General features: G+C 35.2%; 5 protein-coding genes across 10 annotated transcripts in view; 1 reads left to right on the top strand and 4 right to left on the bottom strand.

The window, feature by feature from the left end:
* Nucleotides 1–282: 282 nt before the first annotated feature.
* LOC124300361 (cytosolic Fe-S cluster assembly factor NUBP1 homolog) lies at nucleotides 283–3327 on the bottom strand. The gene is made up of 7 exons (XM_046754393.1): nucleotides 3172–3327; nucleotides 2490–2731; nucleotides 1657–1758; nucleotides 1426–1516; nucleotides 1040–1305; nucleotides 755–941; nucleotides 283–662 (listed from the first exon to the last, which is right to left on the bottom strand). Exons 1-7 carry the CDS (start codon nucleotides 3200–3202, stop codon nucleotides 610–612), a joined length of 972 nt encoding a protein of 323 aa, XP_046610349.1. The 5' UTR covers nucleotides 3203–3327; the 3' UTR covers nucleotides 283–609.
* On the top strand, nucleotides 2169–7017 carry LOC124300360 (tektin-3-like). Its single transcript, XM_046754391.1, has 9 exons — nucleotides 2169–2317; nucleotides 3407–3552; nucleotides 4188–4439; nucleotides 4521–4753; nucleotides 4840–4949; nucleotides 5042–5190; nucleotides 5419–5641; nucleotides 5726–5880; nucleotides 6183–7017. Exons 3-9 carry the CDS (start codon nucleotides 4192–4194, stop codon nucleotides 6391–6393), a joined length of 1329 nt encoding a protein of 442 aa, XP_046610347.1. The 5' UTR covers nucleotides 2169–2317; nucleotides 3407–3552; nucleotides 4188–4191; the 3' UTR covers nucleotides 6394–7017.
* Nucleotides 6742–8262, bottom strand: LOC124300362 (cytochrome c oxidase assembly protein COX11, mitochondrial). The gene is made up of 3 exons (XM_046754394.1): nucleotides 7748–8262; nucleotides 7346–7669; nucleotides 6742–7046 (listed from the first exon to the last, which is right to left on the bottom strand). Exons 1-3 carry the CDS (start codon nucleotides 7967–7969, stop codon nucleotides 6894–6896), a joined length of 699 nt encoding a protein of 232 aa, XP_046610350.1. The 5' UTR covers nucleotides 7970–8262; the 3' UTR covers nucleotides 6742–6893.
* Nucleotides 8263–13497: 5235 nt separating this feature from the next.
* Nucleotides 13498–21535, bottom strand: part of LOC124300357 (longitudinals lacking protein) — a 101964-nt gene continuing 93926 nt past the window's right edge. Inside the window, exons 7-8 of one of the 6 annotated variants that reach the window (XM_046754365.1) lie at nucleotides 14104–14357; nucleotides 13498–13605 (exon numbers count right to left, since the gene is read on the bottom strand). In XM_046754365.1, coding sequence (XP_046610321.1) covers nucleotides 13600–13605; nucleotides 14104–14357 — 260 coding nt within the window. In that variant the 3' untranslated portion in view covers nucleotides 13498–13599. Of the gene's footprint in view, nucleotides 13606–14103; nucleotides 14358–14697; nucleotides 15075–16461; nucleotides 16507–16663; nucleotides 16866–17630; nucleotides 17864–18221; nucleotides 18513–20278; nucleotides 20515–21535 lie in introns of those variants that run through there. The other 5 variants (XM_046754387.1, XM_046754350.1, XM_046754380.1 and 2 more) reach the window with 5 other exon arrangements.
* Nucleotides 18529–20373, bottom strand: LOC124300365 (zinc finger protein 726-like). The gene is made up of 3 exons (XM_046754398.1): nucleotides 20256–20373; nucleotides 19845–19979; nucleotides 18529–19074 (listed from the first exon to the last, which is right to left on the bottom strand). Exons 1-3 carry the CDS (start codon nucleotides 20293–20295, stop codon nucleotides 18851–18853), a joined length of 399 nt encoding a protein of 132 aa, XP_046610354.1. The 5' UTR covers nucleotides 20296–20373; the 3' UTR covers nucleotides 18529–18850.

Genomic DNA, 21535 nt, shown 5'->3' with positions numbered 1-21535 from the left:
AATAATTCAGCAAGTCAAGGCGATAGATCGATATCAATAGAGAAGGAACACCAATTTTCAACCAACGAATGGAAGCTTAGATTGATGAAAAAAAGAAAAGTCATCACAGAAGGAATTGAAGTGGACAGCAAGTGCAGACCTGTCATCAAATCAACATGAAGGAATTCGCCTGTCTACTAGACAATGCGTAAGGAAATAGTGAGGCGCGCAGCGCCGAGTGCCCGAGGCGCGTAGCGCCGAGATGGGGTTGGCGCGCGAAGCGCGCAGGGGCGAAGCCCCTAGTATGTTTATAAATATAAATTTAATGTAACAACATTTATTTTTCGCATAAAATTTTAATAGATAAATATTATTCTATTAAAATATACGTCTTACCCCGCACGTTTCTTTGCGAATAAAATTCTTATTCGAATCTCGTCCGTTTCCGAGGCTGATGCTAGTCTAATTCGAGCCTAGCAATCATATCATGCGCTAGGGAAATTATCATTCACCATATACCCACCAGTATTGCATCAGGTTCTGATTTTCGCAAATACCTGGGTACTTTTTTACAAAGAAGATAATTTACGATATTTGTAACCGTAGTGTAGATGGAAATGTTGGCTGATGTTAATCGTCCACTGCCGAGCTGACTTCGGTCTTCTCGCACTTCTGTATGATCCCTGTAAACGAAAATTGAAATGAAACTCAACTTGGATTTATTAAGTGAATTACTATTTTTGCAATGTAAAGGCAAACAGAAAAGAAGGCTTACTTTGAATCATAGGCAATAGCACGGCCACGACTGGTGAGTCTGGCATTTCAGTCATAAAATTTTTACCCTCGTCGCAACATCTTGCCAGGAGTGGATCCAGTGGGATTGATCCCAAGAATTCTATGTTCAAATCCTTGGCTAATTGACGACCTCCACCTGTCGATGCTGGGAATATTTCAGCGGAATTCTAAACGAACAATAATACCAGAAGTTGCACAAAAACCTTACAATTGAGGGAAATAATCGATCGCAAAACAGGGGCAATAATTGCTTTAATGATCTCACCTTGCACTTGGGGCAGATAAACGCACTCATATTCTCGATTATACCAATAATCGGGATTTTGACCTTGTTGCAAAAATCAATCTCTTTTCTTACGTCGAGTAGGGCAACTTCCTGTGGTGTTGTTACGACCAGAGCTCCTGTGATCCCTGCAGCTTTCAAGTACGACGTCGCAGACAGGTGTTCGTCGGAAGTACCGGGCGGCGTGTCCAGTATCAGATAGTCCAAACTTCCCCAATCAACGTCTGATAAAAATTGTCTTATCATACCTGCGAGGGATATCAATTTTTACCCTTAGAACAATATGAGACCTTAGGAAACCAGAGGTCGGTTTTCCGCTTGGACTGAGCATCGTCTACTATCTTTTTCATGATAACAAAATGGAATACCATTTTTTTTCGGCCCTCTCCATATTACAGCATCGCTTGCGCTTCCCAGTAGAAAACCAATCGACATAAGGGATAGATTGTCTTCAATGTACTGCAACGAAAGAGATAAAAATAGACATGAATTTTTCATTTGTCAAATATGTTAACTTCGAATCTCAAGTTGATAAAAGTATAAGTAACAAGAGAAATTCACAAGAATCAATGCGTCCAATGTTATTTCAACAAACTTACAACTGGAGACCACCCGGAAGCACTTTGATGAACTTGTTCTCCCAATACTCCAAGTACCCTGGGCTGAGAAGGGCCACAAATATCTATATCCAAAACTGCGACCTACAAAAAAATAACAGATTTGTATTTAAACTATCCATTATGAGTAAATTCGTATATTAAATGAAAACATCGTTAGAAAATGTAAGAATACATATAATTATTAAAATGGTAAGTAAATTGTAAAGTTTTCCGAGTTTCCAACTAAATACTTTAATGCTGCCCTAGATAACTCAGTATTTGTTTTCTATACAATAAAATGAAATATCACTCACTATCAAAACTTTACTTGGTAAAAATCATTGGTGACCATTTTCATCATTAAGAGAAGAAAAGAAAATGAACAAATATTTATATTTTATCTGAGAATAGTGAGTTTCAGTTACTCCAGTATGGCAAAAGATCATGTGACCTAAATTAATTTCACTGAGTTCAGTTGAAGGCCTGACTATAGAAATCAATAAGACCCTGACACAACCTGACACAACATAAGCAGGCTACAGATATCATTTCCTCAGTCTTCCCTGCAGCAGGTCACAGCCTAAACTATTGCCTACCATTTACAGTTCTGCCTAATATGTACGTTGAGAATCATTTGGATATTCTCGGTTTGGGAAGAAGGGTGAGTCTGATTCTGGCACTGATAAATTTCTTGCGGTAAAACAAGTTTCATTTGCGGGTTGTTTTCACCCAAACATTTGAACCAGAACACGATTGACTTGCAAGTACGATTTTAACATTTAATAAGTATGCTAGTGGGTTATCAATTTAAAAGAGAAGCTCTCGATTCTTACATTTCGTTCCAAATCATCCGCAGCCAATGCCCGTGAGACAAGTGAAGTTATTGTGCTCTTCCCAACTCCACCTTTTCCAGAGAGTATTAAAATTTTATGTTTAACGGACAAAAGCCGTTCCTTGACCAGCTCTATTCCTGGATCAATTTTATTTGCCTCGCCCGACGAGCATATTGTTTGATTAGGACAGCCGGCGCAGGCAGAAGCTTTTCCAGCATCTTCGCTCTGCGTTCCTGGGCAATCTGAAAGAATAACATAAAAGTGTACAAAATATCCATTATGAGAAAAACACATTATATACAAAACTGAAAGAATTATGGTCAACTATCAAATCCAAATCTGTTATCAAGTACGTAAGTGTATCAAGCGCAGACAAGGGAACTAGAAACAAAATTTTCGCAGCAAGTTTTGTAACGTCGATAATTATCTTTACATTGTAACGGAAAGTTTACGTACTCTATATTTAACAATTTAATTAAAAGACAAGACGTCACGTTATGCTTCTATCATAACCTAAAAATTGGATTCCACTTCAATTTGGATGCATATTTAAACTCCGAAAAGTTGTCGACTGAATAAAGATATCTCAAATTGTTTATATTGATCAAATACCGTAGCATGTATAGCTTGTACGTTTGAATCTCTAATAATTCCGGTAGAAAACTTAAATGAATATATTTACGTTCAGGCACCTCCGTCTTAACGTCAGCCATGTTGACCTCTAATCATTGGCGGGTAATTTGAATTTTTAATCGTTGCAAATTCGCCACAATTCTAACTTTTGTATTGTTCTTGCAATATTAATTAATCGGGATATTTGAATACCAGTTCAAATTGAATCCCATAATCTGATATAATTATTTGCTCATTCTTTACGCAGTCTTCTTTCTAAACAAATATTATTCATATTTTCACAGCAAATCCAACCGTGGACAGCCGTAGGTGGAGCAATGCCTCGTGTCGTACCTCCAGTTCCGATTCAATACAGCCAATGCCATGAAATAGCCAAGCCTCGTCCCTGACATACAAATGCTGGATATGAAAACGTAGAAGTCGTGCCGCTGTGAGAGCTTGATGAATTACTAGCTAATTACTTTAAACGTAGAGAAAATTGTTTCAGATCCTCGCGATAAGTCAACTGATCTGTATTTGCCTCCTTCGACAGCAGATGTTTTATTTCATTTTCAACTTACTTTTGTATTCCCTGCTTTTTGAATGTGTAATTATTTACTGATATTAATGGGATTGATGATGTTGTCTAACTCTGATTTGCATCAATGGCAATTACCCAGAATTGCATGACTCTGCATTTCTATTTGAATAAAGGCTATTTATGGTGCTTGTAAAGGAATTCCATTGATTTTCTTTGTGTTACTGGAACACCATCCTATTGATCCAACAAACTGCATTGCTATACAAGTGCTGGTGAAGTGACTTCCTTTCAAAACCTTTAAATTTATAGTTTCAACAAAAATAAAATTTTTTATATTCACTTTTACACATCAAGTTAGTTAATACTCCATAGTTCGGCATTTACAAACAAGTTTTTGGCAGAACAGTGAACAAATATATCTGGGTAGATGGGTTTTAAAGAGACATAAGAATTTGTTTTCGAAACTTGATGTACAGAAGCACGATTAAAATTTGTAGCCAAATTTAGAGGATCTTTCATACATCTCGTTCGATTCGAATCTACAGATCAATGCAGTGCACGATGAAACGACCAGCTGACGCATACTACATAACAGATAATATGGCAACTCAACCTTTGCGATTTCCCAACTTGGTAGCCGGATATCAACGGAATCCTGCACACGCTTTACAATCGGCATTGTACACAAAATACACACCGAACGAATGGTTTCAGAAGCAAGTCAAGTACTATAACGAGGCAGATTTGAACAGACACTACGCGGAGCGATTGAGAAATGATACTGTGCGAGTTATTAGGTGAGTGTTAAAAAATCGTACAACCCTGTGAGAAGTGTAATATTCTTCAGACCTGAGAGATCTCACAATGTTGCGCCTCAGGGAGGCGGAGGAAAAGATACATCAAGGCCAGAGAGAAACAGGCAGAAAAATTGGCGAAAGAATAACCGACGTAATGTTCTGGCGTAATGAGGTTGCCTCCGAGCTTGAAAGGCTTATTATGGAAAACGAGCGATTATACGATTGTAGAAAATTGTTGGAAAAAGCATTGCACGATATTGAAGGACCTTTGCATATCGCAGAAGAATGTTTGTACCACCGAGAATCTAGAAAAGGTATTTGTGGTATAATAGTAATTTATTGATGAGAATTTACGAAACAGTTCCTAGTTTGTTGTATCAACATGAAAATTTTCATTTAGGGACTGAACTTGTTCACGATGAAAGTGAAAAATCGTTATTGAAGGAGATAGAAAATTTGAAAAACAGTCAAAGAAAGCTTGAAATCTGCCTTGATAAATGCAAAGACCAGGTATCTAAATACACTTGATGCATGATCTGGTTTAATTATTGGTTTCATGTCCTGTATCTATTCAAGTAAATCTTAAACATCATACTCCTCAGTTGCGAAATAGCCGAGCATCGCAGAATCAGCTGGAGCTTGATTTGAAAAATAAAGAAGGTGCTCTCGGTATAGATACAGTTTGTCATCAGCTTAATAATTATAGTCGAGGACTGCAATATTGTGCGGGGATTGAAAAGTTTGACGGATGGTATAAGCCAGTTTTTAATATTATTTCACGTTTAGTTGTACCTTTACGATGTGTTTCAAACATCAAGATCACTTGTGAAATTATGCATTAACGGCCAAAGCATTTAGAGCATCAAATTCTTGGCACGTAGAGTAATAGTATATACAAGTTTTGTAAACACCGCACATTATACAGATTTCTTTTCACTATATGAGGAAAAAATTTCAATCCAAGCGATATACCTTCTAGCGTAATTGAGCAGGAAACATGGGCCGAAGCAGCGAATAGAATTGTGCAAAAATCGCAGACTGAGCGAACAAAATCATGCCAACTTCGAAGTGACGCTGAGGCTTTAATAAATCAAGTTGCCCAGGAGATGTGGGATTCTTGGAGTAATACGAACAATGCACTATCGCGCAGGTCTTCTGAGTTGTTAGAAGCAAAAAACATGTTGAAACAGCACCTGCACAAAGTAACGTAAACTGTTGTTAAATTGATAAACTACTAATTCTCAACCAATCAGTAATTAACTAATTGATTTTTTCGGCCCTTACAGCTTCAGCAGGAGATATTTGATGTGGAAAAGAACTTGGAATTAACACGCAAGGCAATCGCTGACAAAAGTTATGCTCTCAAGGTAGCTCACACTCGACTCGAGGCTCGGCTCCATCGACCAGAACTTGAACTATGTAGAGATTATGCACAGTTAAGGTTTGTAAGACAAATTTTCATCGCCCTTTATATTTTTTCAATTAATTATTGTTACCCACATACACAATCCAAGATTACATGTTGGATATTTTCAACAAGTCCTGCTCCTACTGTTTTAAACGATATGTCTCCCTTTCTGTAGTAGATTTTCCCCTTGTGAAATTATCAGTGTTGAACAGTCCCAAAGTCTCTGATATTATCTATTGTCAGATGCTTCGCTGTCGAGGTGTTCAACTTTTTGAAATTACCTTGGTCGTTGATTGCCTGATTATTATCAATTACTGCGAACCGTCATTTTGCAGCTTACAGAAAGAAATCGAAGGAATAAACCAGCAGGTCGAACGCATGTATAAAATGTTAAAAGAGTTGGAAAACCAACACCAGAGATTGCTGAGAACGCGGAACTCAATGGAGCACGACTTGGCGTTAAAAATTGATGCCATGTATATCGATAAAGAAAAAGTAGCTGGGCTCAGGCGTGCTTACCCAGTGAACGCACTTTTTAGATTTTAGTTTCACGCTCTGATAGGTCAGTTATTAAAAGCTTTTTAGAAGAACTTAATGTAACTTAATAAAACGATGAATTCATTCACGTTTAGTCAGGTGCTTAGAAACAGTTTAAAGTAGGATTTAAATTGCTCAGTATTGAGTAATTAGGAGCGATGCCTGCCGGAAAAAAAAGAGTGAAGAAAAAAAATAACAAACAAAAATACCACGAATGTTGTCCAATCATAACGAATCATTAAAAGTATCTAGCGATAGTTCTTGATAATCATGAAAAAGAAATACACTCCTAAAGGATATTTAGGGTATGTGATAATTTCACAGCAAAAATAAGGTAATGAGTAAACATTCGATAAAAATCTTCAAATACACGTATGTATATACATGTATATTAGAATATATAGATATATATACATATATGTTGTCTATACAGTAATTTGCGCTAATATTTCGTAATAGGATATTACATAATTACCTATTGAATAAATAATCGATTCGATCGAACGTTACTACGAGTGCCTATTAGCATAGCCAGGTAGGGGAAGTTTCAGACCATCTCTGGCCTCAAAAAAAGTGTAGGATAACGTTATTTCATCAATATATTCCAGCTTGGGATCCTCCACAATCTCCGGGTCCAGGTAAAAAAAAACCGGCATGTCCACCTGATAAACAGATTAGCAAGCCATTTATTTTCATCTTTAGATATAAATGATGAGTCGAAGAAGAGTACCAAAACATTATTAAAAAAATACTCGATCTCTCTAGCACTGCCACACTAAAAATACCAAAATATTAAAAGTTCTAAAACTAATCTAAAAGCATTTAATACCATTTTTTAACAGTTTTCATTCTTTGGTGTTTTACCCCTTTTTTAATTGTCCTATGTACTTTGTAATTTCATATAAATTGACTGGAACTTATTAGGATACACAAGGATATCTGACGATTTAGCTCAAATCACCTGTTCATGTGGATTCAGCATTTGTTCCTCGAAGCAGAAACACTGTATCTTATTGAAGTACTGGCCAGCTTCGAACGGAACAACATTGTAAGTGGATATGCCGACGACAGGTTTGTTCGATGGATTTGTAGCAGTATAAAACGCGAGCGCAGTTTCTCCAGGCACAACGTCAATCTCATTTTGTTGCGGCTTGAAGTTCCACCTCATGCTAGCGCCGACGTCTGCGTTGAATCTGACTTTGAACTGGCGATTCTGGATCGATTTCATAGTTTCTATTTTGGAGGCATCATGCCCAGTCGCTGTTGTCCCACCGTAACTGTACGCCTAAGGATAGCGGATATTCATAAAGAGAAGAAAATTACAAAGATCAAAGTGGATCAAATTAAACGAAGGTATTCATACCCGACAAAACAGCCTGTACAAAGGCACAGCGGCGTAGCTCAAACCAACAGCAAGAACACCCGCTGCTGTGACGTAGTGGAGAGTGGCGCGAAGATTTGTCTTCCTTTCACTGTGTACCGTTGATTTCGAGCTGTCGTATTCTTTAAATAAATTTTTACCAACGTTTGTGCTAAATTGTCTGTTTCGCATTAACGCGATTCCACGACACGTTCGGTAATACATTTTCTCGCTGTTTTAGGTTACCTTCACTTTCTAACGAATCTAACCTAACCTAACCTGGTGTAGTCTAGCAAAAATTTGTCGGCATTTCACTCACTTGGAACTCCATAAGTTTGTTTATATTTTATCAATCGGATTCCTTTGTCGAACGATACGTTCGCCGCAAATCATTTTATTTTTGTTATTCGCTTACTTATCCGTTCGACGGTCGCTTTCGGCTGCTTACTGATAGTGAATCTCTTGCTCGTCTGCTTGCTCTGATCAGCTCGTGTAAGTTTAACTCTAAAATCGATCATCGAGATATCGAGGGCTGCAGTTAAGAACGATTCGAATTTAGGTATAATTTGAAAATTGAAATTTGTATTACTATTCCGAAGTACACAGGTTTGAGAGACGGCGATGATAATGCTAACTACTATTCGTTGATAATAATATAAAATTCGTCGTTCATTCGCGCATTGGATAGAAATTTGGGGACCTTTTATTATCAGTTATCGGTTGATTTTCAGTAAAGTAAATAAATCAAATCGTTTCGTTTTCTATTGTTTTCTTATTGTTTTAACTTAGCTTTAATTTACCGAGTCAAAAAGTACCTGGGTTACTTTGGCTTTATATGCATACGTATAGCTTAGTACTTTGGACCGAGCAACAACTTGTCAGATTTTTACTTACAAGTTAAATTTAAATTTCGGTAGTTCTTTCTAACGTAGATTGACCAAATAAGCTGTAAGGATATGTATAATAAACAGATAATGTAACACGTGTGGCGATGTTGCAATGACTAAATTAATCTATATAACTGTACAAAAAATCACATCACTACAATTCGCTCCAAACTTACGTTAATACGTTCTTCGATATATCTAAAAAATTTTGATGCGATCTCATCAGATATTATACACTTGTTCATAGATTTGGGTTGTTCTCAAACCGGTACGCAAATGGGTACGCTGATGGTCGTGCAAGTGATGACGATGCTTGAATTTTTTCTTACAAACTAAACACTGATATCTGGGGCGAACTCCACATTCAAGTCTCAAATGTCGAGTAAGGTTGCATCTATGAGAGTAGCTACGTCCACATCGTGGGCACAAAAACGGAGGACCATCCTCTCCATCTCTAAGTGGCTGCCACACTGAAACATTTAATGGATTACAAAAATTTAGCTGAATTTTAACATGCAGATACATCGATTCATGCTGCAATTAAACTCTCAAGTTGCATAATAATTCGTCATTCGATTAACAGGAACTTGGTAAGATGCCCAAATAATTTTTTTTCATTGATGGCAACTTGTGCAAATGCATTAAATGTAAAAGACTTATAATTAAGGCGTTAGCAAATATATGTTTATTAATTCAACTAAAGTTATATATATATATATATATATATATATATACTATATAATGTATATATAGATTACACAATCTACATACATACTTAATACAATGTGTCGAATTTGCGAATTCATTTTAAAATAACAATGATTCGTTTCAACGAAAATACTTCAATTTCTAATACATGTATATCTTTTCTTTTAAATCACAGTTTGAACTAATGGTAAACTATTCTCTATATAATTACACTGGTTCGTTATAAAATTCAACTGAATAAGAGGATTTTTTTTTCTAGTATCATATAGAGAAATATGAATAAGCAGTGAAATTTATACTCGACTATATATGGTACATGTTATGTGTGATACACGCAAGACACTGTGTGCGTGCATAATTCTCATTTGATTATTTTTATTCACTTATGACAAATATAATATATTATATATATATATATATATATATAATATACATATATTTAACTGATTTTACCCTTAGCATAGTATACTACATAATCTACAGTAACAATGTAATTTATTTTATCATGTGCGCAGGATATCTCATTCGGTGCTAAGAACTATAGAAAAATATTATGATGATTCTTTGCCCTGAATTAAATTAATATGGCAGTTTTATCAGTCTTTACTGGAGACGCGTTATGTTTTGTTAATTAATATTTAGAGATCGTTGGTAATGATTATAAAATACGTGTATTGGAAAAAAAATAAACGAATTAAAACCTGTGCAATGCAGTCGATGAATTATAGCTGAAAATGAGTCAAGAAATTTGTTGAATAATTAAGATTTCTCCGTATGTTTAAATTAAGTCTCTTTAGATCCAGAGTCAATAAAAATAATTAATCTGATCAAGGTTTTTGATGTGTACGCATATGTAGCACCAAATTATGTTTATGCTTAGACTTTTTATGACAAATAGGACATTCAAATTGTGGCTCTACACCACATTCAAATCTTATATGCCTGTTTAATGAATGAGGTCTAGCGTATGCGTTACCACATCGTGGGCACGAATATCCACTGCTTTGAATATTGCTCGTTACGAAGCTTAAGGTTTCTGCGGGGCCACAATTCACCTCCGAGTTTGTTTGTTCACTCGGACAAGGCAATACATTTTGTTCAACGGATTGCGACATATCTGCCATTTCTTTCTCGGTTAGAAACAAGCAGGCTGCTCCTGATCGCTGCACTCTTTGCTGGCCCCCGCATGATATCGAAGATTTTTCATCGCTGCCCGGAGTCTTCGATGTGGTAGCCATTTTTTTTTCAGCAAGTAATTGGAAGTACAGACTCTGATATTGGTAATACCATTCAATAGCTGCCCCTGGTGAATATTTCTGGTCTAAAAAAAGATAAATAAATCTTGTCAACATTATTCAGCATAAACTGTGTTATTTGGATCGTATGTACCATTGTTTGCGCAAAGCACAACTAACATAACGTGTAGGACGAACACAGAACAAGAGTTCAACACATACCATTCACCAAAAGCGTTGACGAATTATTTTATTGTCTCTGCAAATATCAACTATTACTGCAATATATGAAGCCCGCCGATCATACTTATCTAAGCAAACGAGATTATTTTTGATCTCCGTGCTTGAGCACCAAGTACGTGAATTTCGTTCTCCAAGAACAAATCATGTATTTTATAGGTACATCACTTATTCCAGTAAAAAAATAAAAAAAAAAACAATCGTTAATTAAATATAATGGGTATAATTTTGGTACAGATATATTTTATTATTTCAAACGAAAACGGCTGTCTAATCTACGACGCAATGCAACAAATAAAAGTTCTGTTCCATTTTCCACTCAGCTAAGATGGTCACATTTCTCTTTATCAGATCAGAACTTGTCATTTATTAGTATGTACTAACAACATGTGGGGTGATTATAAAAGAATTTGGCGAAGAATTGTTTGAGGTTCGTTTTTTTTTTTTTTTTTTTTTTTTTTTCTAAAGGTAATCCGTTATGCAATTCAAAATATCACGACGCAGTTAATATTTACAAGTATTTTAGATGTACATAATTATGCTTGGGACATAGAGAATTTTTCAAACCATCATAGAAGTCTCAATAGCTAGTTGTATATCACATTCGATTTACATTGCCTGTGAAATTATATTATGTTGAATAACAATTATGCGGAATTTGAATTTCTGTGCACTGCGGCAACGTGGTTTTTAACTTTAAAATAATGATAAAATTTTTTTCCACATAAGAGGCACGAGAATTTTTTTTCCTTGTTACATTCAAAATTCGTGTGCCGCTTCAAGTTTTTCGAAAGCTTGTATCCCTTACCGCACACAGAACAAACATATCGATCCAAACTATTGCGATTTCTTGAAGTAGAAGTTGATGGTGTGTCGTTATCGAGTCGAGTTGTAGATTTCTTGGAGTGTTGTACTGATTCGTAATTATTTTGTCTACTCGCTCTTGGACTCAACAGTGTGTTAATGTCGGCTGAGCGGAATTCGTGTCTCTTAATAATAACTCGCGGACACTTTAGCTCGCTATCGTTTTGATAATCTGAAAGAAAAAATTGACAAGTTTTAATAAGTTACAGGTAACTATAAAAAATATTACTTTTGCATACATGTAAACTCTTCGATATGCTCAGAGCGTACATATTCGATTATAGGATGTATAATAATATTTATCTGAGATACTGTTAGCGCATTTCATGTGAATCAAAAAGTCTGCCCACAAAATCTAAGAAAAAATACTTGCTGGAAACTTTGCACATGCAATGTGTTGTACCGATTCAAAAAAGGGGAAATCTAAGCCTCAAATAATTGTCAAAAAATAAAGTATCAAGTATTTTTAATGCCAATATTCTCAACGATGGTACACACTAGTTTCTCAAAAGCTCATGCAACACTTGATGTATGTGAATAGCTCACATCAACGATGATCGAAGAGTCTGTTCACACAGGGATTTATTATTAACATACATAATTGAATACCCTTACGATTAAGATGAATAGTTTATGCATATTGTAAAACATGAATCCACTCTTATAGTCGTACGTAATAAGTAAATCTTTTGAAATAAATTAAACGGTATAAAATTTACACTTGATCGCGAATGAGCATTATAACTTAGGTAGTATTCAGCCTACACACAGAAAATTGTAAATAAGCATTGACTTTAGAATCTGTCGTGAGTCAAAACGTGATTGCGCAGTTCGGAAGGTTGATCGAAGATCTTTTTACAAATGTAGCATGAAAATGTTTTCCTGTTCTTTCCGCAGCTTTCCCTTTTATGACGTCTCAGACTGTCACGCCGCTTATATGTCCTGCCGCAATCAGAGCAAGCAAATTGATTTTCAAGTGCATCGATTGCTCGTCTGGCAAATAATACAGTTTCAGACAAGACTGTACAGGGCTCGACGTTTAATTTTGGCAGATGTCCTGTCATTTGGGGTATATGTTGCATGTCGCCTGACAGTAGATTCTGCATTCGTTGTTTAAGTCGCAGCGTCAAAACAGGATCATAGTCTAACGCAGAATTTGGCGACGACAAATCTGGAAAGTAAATAAATGTTTTAGAAAATTATACTCGCTACTTTGTAAATAAAGCATAAATATTAGAGTGCATACAAGCTGGACACTATAATGCAGTAAACGAAAGCTGATTAACAGCTTCCAGTTTTAATGCAGTTGAACAATTTCGAATGAAAACGAATTGAATAAGGTGACGTGGTCCGTTGTAGAATCAATTTTCTTCAATTCTTTTCGATTCGAAATCATCCATTTTCGTTCATTGGGAATGCTGGCTGAAAGTGAGAAGTGACAAAGTTTATCGAATCTAGTCACTAATCTTATATATATAATTCTTAGAGACTCAACACTTTATTATTACTAAATACAACGATTAAAAAAATTATCAAGTAATTACAAGCTATTTTTATTTAGTATTTAAAATTCCTATAGAACTATGTTGATTTATCAACATACACAAAACACAAAACACAAAACACAAATGACAATCTTTTGATGTTCATATTCCATCATGTTTTGATAGCATATGATCACGAAACCGATATCTTCGGTAAAACTTTCTGTCACACAGATCGCACGAGTATCTCGCCTCTTTATCGCCGCACTCAGCCTTTTGGTGACGTCTCAAACTGTCCATCCACGTGTAAGACTTTCCGCATTCTCCGCAAACATATCGTTGCTTGTTAGTTTTACTGCACGATGAATTCATAGAAATAGCAGAACTATCCAAGATGAATGGCAACCAATGAGTTTGCGAAGTATTGAGTTGCATGATTATATCTGAAAAAAAAAAAATAAAAACTCATGTATCCAAATAGCAAACAGTATATTGCGTTAAACTAAGAGTACCTTCTACAAACTACGAGTGAACGTGCGAACATTTTTGTTACATAAACAGTACTATCTAATTACATTAGGCGCTGATTACGTTTTATATCTTGAGGATCAATGATGGATGATCGAGAACTGCAGACAGGATTAATTTAATAATTCACACATATATTTATTTCACGACGAACATTATTTTTAGCAGAGAAAATGTCGACATCTCATTACTCATGAAATGTATATTACACGTTATCGAAATAGCAGACATTGAATTTATAAAGTAGCATAAAATACTATATATAGTCAAGGATCAGATGTTCTGACTTAGGCAAACTAAAATGTACAGACGATATAACAAGCGACAAAATTGGCTCATCTTCCATGCAAGGCAAGATGATGGTTCCTTAACAGGAATCTGTAATTAAACTTTTTATTACACAGTTTACATACATGTTGTCCCTTTTTATTTCCACATTCGACACGCTGGTGCCTCTTTAAACTGTCGTACCTTTTGTACGATCTTCCACACTGCATACAAATAAAATCTCTACATCGTTCAGGTTGCGACGGAGTGCTCTGATATACCGGAAAAAGACTTAGTCTTGCTGCCGTTAAGTCACGGCATCGAATAACACGTTTGGTAGAACGTCGCGGTCTTGGAGCAATGAAACTTCCGATAGCTTGTTGCGCCACTGATCGTACACCTGAAATGATATTATTTATATACAGTTAGAATTGTGAATATGAAATACAGATCTCAGTTGAATACGTACAACAACGAATCATACATATACCAATCGCATTCTCTTCATTTTTATAAAATTTAATATGTAACTTATGTGTGAACTAAAAATAAAGGTAAGTTGAAATAAATACTTTCGACACTATGCGACAGATAAATAAAAATCACTATTTCATGTTTTTGGTTTATTATTATTTGCACATACATTTATAATGGATTAACGATAAATATTGATTTATTCCATACTAGTGTAATACACGGAACAGATCATCATACAGTTTTATTTACCAACCTTCTACGTTGTGCTCTGAAAGTATGGATTCAACACTATAGCAAGTTTATTTCCGAATCCTATTAAACTTTTTTCGACACCGAGATTCGTGATCCCTTAATGCGAATTTATAGCGAAACCCTCTGCCACAAATGCAACAGATTTCAGAGGGACCAACTCCACATTCCAGACGTAAATGCCGAGTCAAAGATCTTTTGACCTTGTAAACTTTGTTGCATCGATTGCAGGGAAATTTAGCAAGAGATTTTTTTACACGAAGCGATGTTTGCAGGTTTTGCAAATTGTGCGATAAGCTGGACGTATTTCTTGTCGAATAATAGTCATTCCTCGAGTTGGCTTTTTGATCTCTGTGGACGACCATTGGGAACAGCTTTCGATTGTGCAAATCTAAAACAACAGAAAAATCTTTTTCAGTATAAAAACACACCCGATGCATGAAGCAAAAGTGAAATAATTTTCCAGAAAGATTCGGCTCGTATTGACTATCAGGTCTGTTAATTACGCTTGACGTGACAAGAAAGTTTCTACTAGATGATAATCACGTCTGCAAATAATGTTGTGACGATACATTTAGATGTTACAAAAGTCCAAATTACATGATTAAAATATTATAGTTTAATAGTATTAGTACTGTTCAGATGATACTGAGAGAATTCACTTGGCTGTTTAAGGCTTTATTTCGTCAACACAAGTAATTGTCAATACATTGTCAGTGCGAAGAAAAATGATCACATGAATTATTTATCCTAGATTGGGATAGAGTATAATGAATAAAAATTATATCTGTTACATGAAAGCTTCTCATAGAATGATGTGATGTATCTTTGATGCGTGGGATTGCCAGCGATGTTTGTGTTTAAATTTCCTTCCACAAATAGGGCACGTGAATGTTGGTTCCTTTCCACATTCGATACGCATATGATTTTGTTGGGATACTTTCCACATGTATCGTCTTCCACATCTGTCGCACGCCCATTTCTTCAGCCGGTCTATAAAAAAGATATTCGAACATTTAATGTAATAAATTTATTACCATTAATTCAATGACGCCATTCTTGTCATAAATTTTTTCTCGTCAATAGGAGGAATTTTAATAATTGTTGTTGTACTTTGTTAATTTGTATTTGCATTTATTTCAAAGTTTTATTGCGAGAGACATGTTTGTACGACATCAAGTGTGATTTGAGTCGGTGCTTGTGTTTAAATTGGTTTCCGCACAACGGGCACACAAATTGTGGTTCCTTTCCGCATTCGAATTTAAGGTGCTTGTGCAAGGTATACTGTCTTAGGTATCTTCGTCCGCAATTGTTGCACACAAATCTTCTGTAAGGCGAATGGAAACCTAGAAAACAAGCAGAGAAAAACAAAACGTACGTTAATTCATGAATCACAGTAATTTTTAACAATAATGATAAGACGAACGGGCGAATTGTTATACAACGTAAGCATGGTAAAGTTAAAATATAATTCTTTATTTACAGATTGAATATATAATACGTGGAAATTTTCGCAGCTTGAATTAGTAATAGAATTATTAATTATACGCTTTGTTTTATAATTATCTTGAAGACATGAAATTTTTCCTGTGCCTCTTAATACCAAACGTTATTTTTATTATCGTTACAAGTCAATTCTTCATGCTTGTGAATTGTCTTGAGATGCTTCTGTAAATGATGTTTTTGCTTGAACCTCTTCCCACAAATGACGCAAAGAAATTGTGGTTCCTTCCCGCAATGTCTCGAATGATTCCACATTGTCTTCTTTTTGTTAAACATCTTGCCGCAAGTCCGGCATGGGTAGGTTGGCGCATCCTCGGTGACTGGAAAATAATTCCTAATTTAAAATTCGAACAATGAAAATTGTAACAATAAAAAAGAATGATAATAGATTCTATTTGACGCAAGACTTTCATAGAGATAATTTTAAACATTCATATACAGCCTCGGCATCATTGACAATGTAATACGTATTAATACCATTATTGCTATTGGCGTAAGACATGGAAGTTAGATATCAAATGGGATTGCAGTCGATGTTTATATTTAAACTTCTTTCCGCACAGATGGCATGCGAATCTCGGTTCTTTTCCGCACAATCTTAGATGGTTGTACATGGAAGATTTGTGCGTGTACTGCTTTCCGCATACTCTGCATGGATGAGTTAGTGAATAACGCACACCTGCAAAACAAAAAAGAAATACCATGTTGATACTTGTCAAGGAATGATGCGTATACAGGCGAGACATGCGATGACGTTTTAATTATATAGACACCCATAAAACATTATATGCTTACAATGATAATACATATATTGTTAACATTGGGAGTAGGAATTTCGACACATCGCTGCATTTAAAAGTCACATTTTTATGGATGTTTACTGCAGTCTATATATTATTATAAATACCACAATTCGACATACACTTACAAATTCAATTATATTATTGTCTTTAAAATTAAAGGGTAACGCTCGACTGAACATCTCATTACAGACGCTTAATAGATAAATAATTGACCTTATTTCACCTTCAGTATGCACTTTAATAATGATAATGATAGTTTTCCCTCTCACCAGTTGAAATACTAACGAATATCTCTCAAAAAACTTCGAGTATCCTTGGGCAAGGTTTTCACGAAAGTAGCGTGTCTTACAAGAACTCTACGTACTGATTCTTATTAGATGAATTTATAAGTACGTAGTCACATAGGTATTGGCATTATATAAATGAAACTAAAGAATCTATCAAGTTTGAACTGCGCTGTTAGCGCTGAGTTTATAGATTTGAATGACTATTATTTTTAGAACACGATACGATTTAAGATTAAATGCCGCAGTTGAACGACAAAGAAAAAAAGATAATGTAAAAAAAAAAAAAAAAAATTATCAAGAATGGTATTACAGAGTCTCGATATTTAATATACATTATACTAAATTTACAAAGCGTTGGATCATTTAGTTTTACGAACATAGCCAATTGTGTATGTACATTAAATGCTGCTTTAATTGACCCCTGCGTCTGACTTTGATTCGACAAACTGGGCAGGCGAATTGTGGCGATTTGCCACATTCTTCACGCTTGTGTCTAGTCAAAGATGGTTTCCATGTATACTGTTTCCCACAGGCATCACACGAATATTTTCCTCGGTATCTTTTATAGTAATCTGACCTGAAATTACCTGAAAACATAAAATTAATGATTATTAGAAATTCAATTACATAGGATTATTTAGAATGATATTAGTGTCCGATCACAATAGTACACGTCACCCGTAAAATTTTAAAATGCTATTTACAGAATGTCAGTGATTTTCATATTTCTTGCACGGTAATTCATTTAAAATCTTTATTAGAGTGTACATAAATATATATACTTGTTAGCTGCCATCTCTAATAGTTGGATAATATACGTGACTCGGAGTATTATTACAAATTTTAATTATCTTAAAACATACACCATTTTTATTAGAACAAATCTGATGTAATGATAATAATAATCATAATAATAATTAGACGGGTACACAACAATAGATATCGTAAGGATAATCTAAACCTGTTCGTTTCTTTTCTACTCCATATACGTATAATATTAGACACTTCATGTATTCTTCCTTTTCAAAAGCAACCATGGATGCATATTAATTATGTGTTTCTTCAAAAGCCACTTGTGTCGGATCCTTATTTCGCAAACTGGGCAACAATGCTGCGGTGCTTTTCCACACTCTTCGCGTTTATGTCTGGTCAAAGACTGCATCCACTTATACTCCTTTCCGCATGTGCGGCAGGAATGCTTTCCAATCCTTTTGTAGTAGTCGCCTCCTAAACCACCTGAAAATAATTAATTCATTTTTGAGCGATCGGTTTGCCAAGAGAACAAATTCATTTTCTTTAGGATGTGGTGCTCTCGCAATTACATGTGTGAAAGGTTAGAGAGGGAATTCAATAATACAGAGAACGTGTGTATTGCCGTTGTGGAATGAGCGTATAATTTCATTGTATATTAAAATTACTCTTTCGCATCGTCACACTTGTTATCCACTTTCTTACAATTCATACTGCAGGGTTTTTTCTTCTGCTCTTTTTCTATTTGTTTTAGGCTTTTTTCTTTTTTTTTCTATAAAAATGTAAAAGTAACGCAGAACAATTGTATTTAAATAAAAGCAATATTAAATTATTTCAATTTCAAATTTATGAACAGTGACTTCGTGACGCTGGAGATAGTCCTTTCGCTTGAATTTTCTACCGCAAAGTCGGCAACAATATTTTGGCAACTTTCCACATCCTTCCCGTAGATGCCGAGTTAGAGAATCCGCCCATGTATATTGTTTCCCACATTTATAGCAACGAAATGGTGCATCATAGTTCACACGTTTGGGATCTCTTTTAGCGTCTGAAACAACAATAAAATCGAGTTATTTATGTTCATAAGGTCCAATTATTAACTGGATGTCGTTGACGTTACGACCGAGTTACATTACGACTGAAATAAAGAATGACAGTTGTGTGTCAACCTTTGTAAATATAAAATTACTGTTTGTAAAAAAATATCTTTTGTGCGTTCTTCTCCTCAATTCTTATCCGAATGCGAAGATTGTCTACAAACCTGTAAATGTTTTATCTTTATCCACGATAAACCAGGTGCTGGGTGTGGTTCAGTTTGACTCTCAGAGTCAGGCTACCAATTACTGCCTTAAATCAAATGACAATAATGTAAAACGATAACGATCCTGAAATAGATATAACAGCGTTTTACAAATATTACATTTATTGAAAATAAAAATTTGATCATAATACGTGTACATATACAATGTTATATGCCTTACTAAGTTTGTAACGTTGCAATGTTTTATTATAAAGTGGATAAAGCTTGCAAACAATAAAACATTAGAATATTCACCACATCGTTACGCAATTCGATACCACTAAAAATCATAATATAGTATTATATTTGCACAGAGAACGAAAATGTAACGAGGGTGTATTTTTTTCCTTAAATCTAACTAGTAGACGATAACGACTATTAATGATTTTGGGAGAGGTAAGCGACGTTTCCTTGACGTGCCTGTTTTTTCGAGTATTTCGTTGACTTTACTTTGCATTTGTATTTTACGTGCTGATACAAGGAATCTGTCCATCTGTAACGCTTGTCGCAATAGTTACATTTGACTGACTGCTGCTTTCCACATCCCTCGCGACGATGTCGTTCCATGGATGATTTCCAGGAGTACGATTTTCCACAATCACTGCATGGGTACTGATTCCCAGAGTATTGGAATTTCATTCCATACTGCAGACCTGAAAACCCATGAAATATTAGTAAAATAGTGGTAACCCGATTTTCGTGGACAATTCTCATTCAAGATGGTTCATGTGTGTGTTTGAAATTTAGGAATATAGATCAGGATTGAAATTACTGCTACACCTCGTGCGTTAAGAAACGTTTATTCTGTGAAAATATCAACCATGATGGTCAATTCGATTATACAATTATTATAGCTTTGAATAGCTATAATCGTTCGATCACTACACTGTTCGAATATCTGATTAGTATTGATATTACTAGACACTGACCAATGTTATAAATTATACGTAATTTATACTTGATATCCATGTATGGCTAAATTGTGTCGTTGAAAATTGGCTTTCTGCTTGAATCCCTTCTCGCAAATGTTGCATATGTATTGTGGATCTTTGCCACACTCCATACGCAAATGACGTTTCAAACTTCCTTTCTGGCTGTACGATCTGCCGCATTTGTAGCATGGATATGGTTTCGAGTGACTTCTCCGCTTGAAATTCAGAAGGCTTACTTTTTGATACGTTCCTGGAACTTAAGAACAAAGGATAAATAATTACAATATGTGTTCGGTATTTCATTATTCCAAACTACAGAAACATAGGATATTATAAACACTTAATTTACCAAAATCATGTTTCTATGTATACAATAAGCTACAGGATAAATTCGGAATGGTTCATATAGTTTATTCACAGTCTATAATTTTCAATTTTATGTACTGTACAAGCATCGTTTTGATTCGCTAAATTATCCTCGTTTTGTAATTTATCCAACTGGTACACGTGAAAGAACGTTTCTTTTCTTTTTATTATTTACAATAAGAAATACAACTTGGATATGCAACAGTTTGCATAATATTGGTTCAGAATAAACTTATACGCAGACATAACGCTGAATCAACAAATATATTTATTTTTCCACAATTAAGTCCGATCAAGTAGTCTGATCAATAAAAAGGCACGTGCATGGTCAATTTGTGGCGTTGCAGGCTTCCCCGCTGTTTAAAACGTCTCCCACAGTAATTGCACATGTTCTGCGGTGCTTTTCCACATTCCTCTCGTAAATGACGATTCAACGAAACCTTCCACACGTACGTATTTCCACATTTATGACATGCGAATGGCTTCCTGATTTGGATTCTATTCACTCCGACACGCTTCCTAAACCGCATACCTGCTGAAACTGAAAAAGTAAGGCAAGTAAAGCGAAGCAGTGATTAGTGGTTTGCAGATTTCATCGTAAGTGTAAAAAATTAATCGTTTTGTTAAACCCTACGCAATTTTGGATACTTTACTTCGACATGTTCTAATCAAATTCAACTTAAATTTTAAATATGGGACCCTAGTCAGCGCATTAATTCATTTTTTAGAAAGGATTTGGGTATGAGGGACTGATATATTTTTTAATCAATAATCAACAACAAACAATATTGGGTAGCCGCTACCATGACTCAGTAATTAAAGTATTGCTAAGGTCAATTTAAATTTAGCATACGTTTATTCGATACCATTCGATTAAAAGTATTTGTCTTATAAAAATGCCAATCGGATGA

Source organism: Neodiprion virginianus, chromosome 3 (genome assembly GCF_021901495.1).
Source record: "Neodiprion virginianus isolate iyNeoVirg1 chromosome 3, iyNeoVirg1.1, whole genome shotgun sequence".
In the NCBI taxonomy this organism is placed as follows: domain Eukaryota; kingdom Metazoa; phylum Arthropoda; class Insecta; order Hymenoptera; family Diprionidae; genus Neodiprion; species Neodiprion virginianus.
Note: the sequence above shows the minus strand (reverse complement) of the source record. Positions and strands in the feature narration are given on the sequence as shown.

Excerpts from the sequence above, each read along its gene's own strand:
- LOC124300361 (XM_046754393.1), bottom strand. The coding sequence starts at position 3,202 with ATGGCTGACGTTAAGACGGAGGTGCCTGAAC. Across the intron at positions 1,306-1,425 it reads GAGAGGGCCGAAAAAAAATG|GTATGATAAGACAATTTTTA; the intron begins GTATTCCATTTT and ends TATCCCTCGCAG. Across the intron at positions 942-1,039 it reads TTATCTGCCCCAAGTGCAAG|AATTCCGCTGAAATATTCCC; the intron begins GTGAGATCATTA and ends TTGTTCGTTTAG.
- LOC124300360 (XM_046754391.1), top strand. The coding sequence starts at position 4,192 with ATGCAGTGCACGATGAAACGACCAGCTGACGCATACTACATAACAGAT. Across the intron at positions 4,950-5,041 it reads TTGATAAATGCAAAGACCAG|TTGCGAAATAGCCGAGCATC; the intron begins GTATCTAAATAC and ends CATACTCCTCAG. Across the intron at positions 5,191-5,418 it reads ATTGAAAAGTTTGACGGATG|CGTAATTGAGCAGGAAACAT; the intron begins GTATAAGCCAGT and ends TATACCTTCTAG.
- LOC124300362 (XM_046754394.1), bottom strand. The coding sequence starts at position 7,969 with ATGTATTACCGAACGTGTCGTGGAATCGCGTTAATGCGAAACAGACAA. Across the intron at positions 7,670-7,747 it reads TGTACAGGCTGTTTTGTCGG|GCGTACAGTTACGGTGGGAC; the intron begins GTATGAATACCT and ends CGCTATCCTTAG. Across the intron at positions 7,047-7,345 it reads TGCTGAATCCACATGAACAG|GTGGACATGCCGGTTTTTTT; the intron begins GTGATTTGAGCT and ends TCTGTTTATCAG.
- LOC124300365 (XM_046754398.1), bottom strand. The coding sequence starts at position 20,295 with ATGGATATCAAGTATAAATTACGTATAATTTATAACATTG. Across the intron at positions 19,980-20,255 it reads ACGTATAATTTATAACATTG|GTCTGCAGTATGGAATGAAA; the intron begins GTCAGTGTCTAG and ends ATGGGTTTTCAG. Across the intron at positions 19,075-19,844 it reads AAAGCAGCAGTCAGTCAAAT|ACGCTAAAAGAGATCCCAAA; the intron begins GTAACTATTGCG and ends TTGTTGTTTCAG.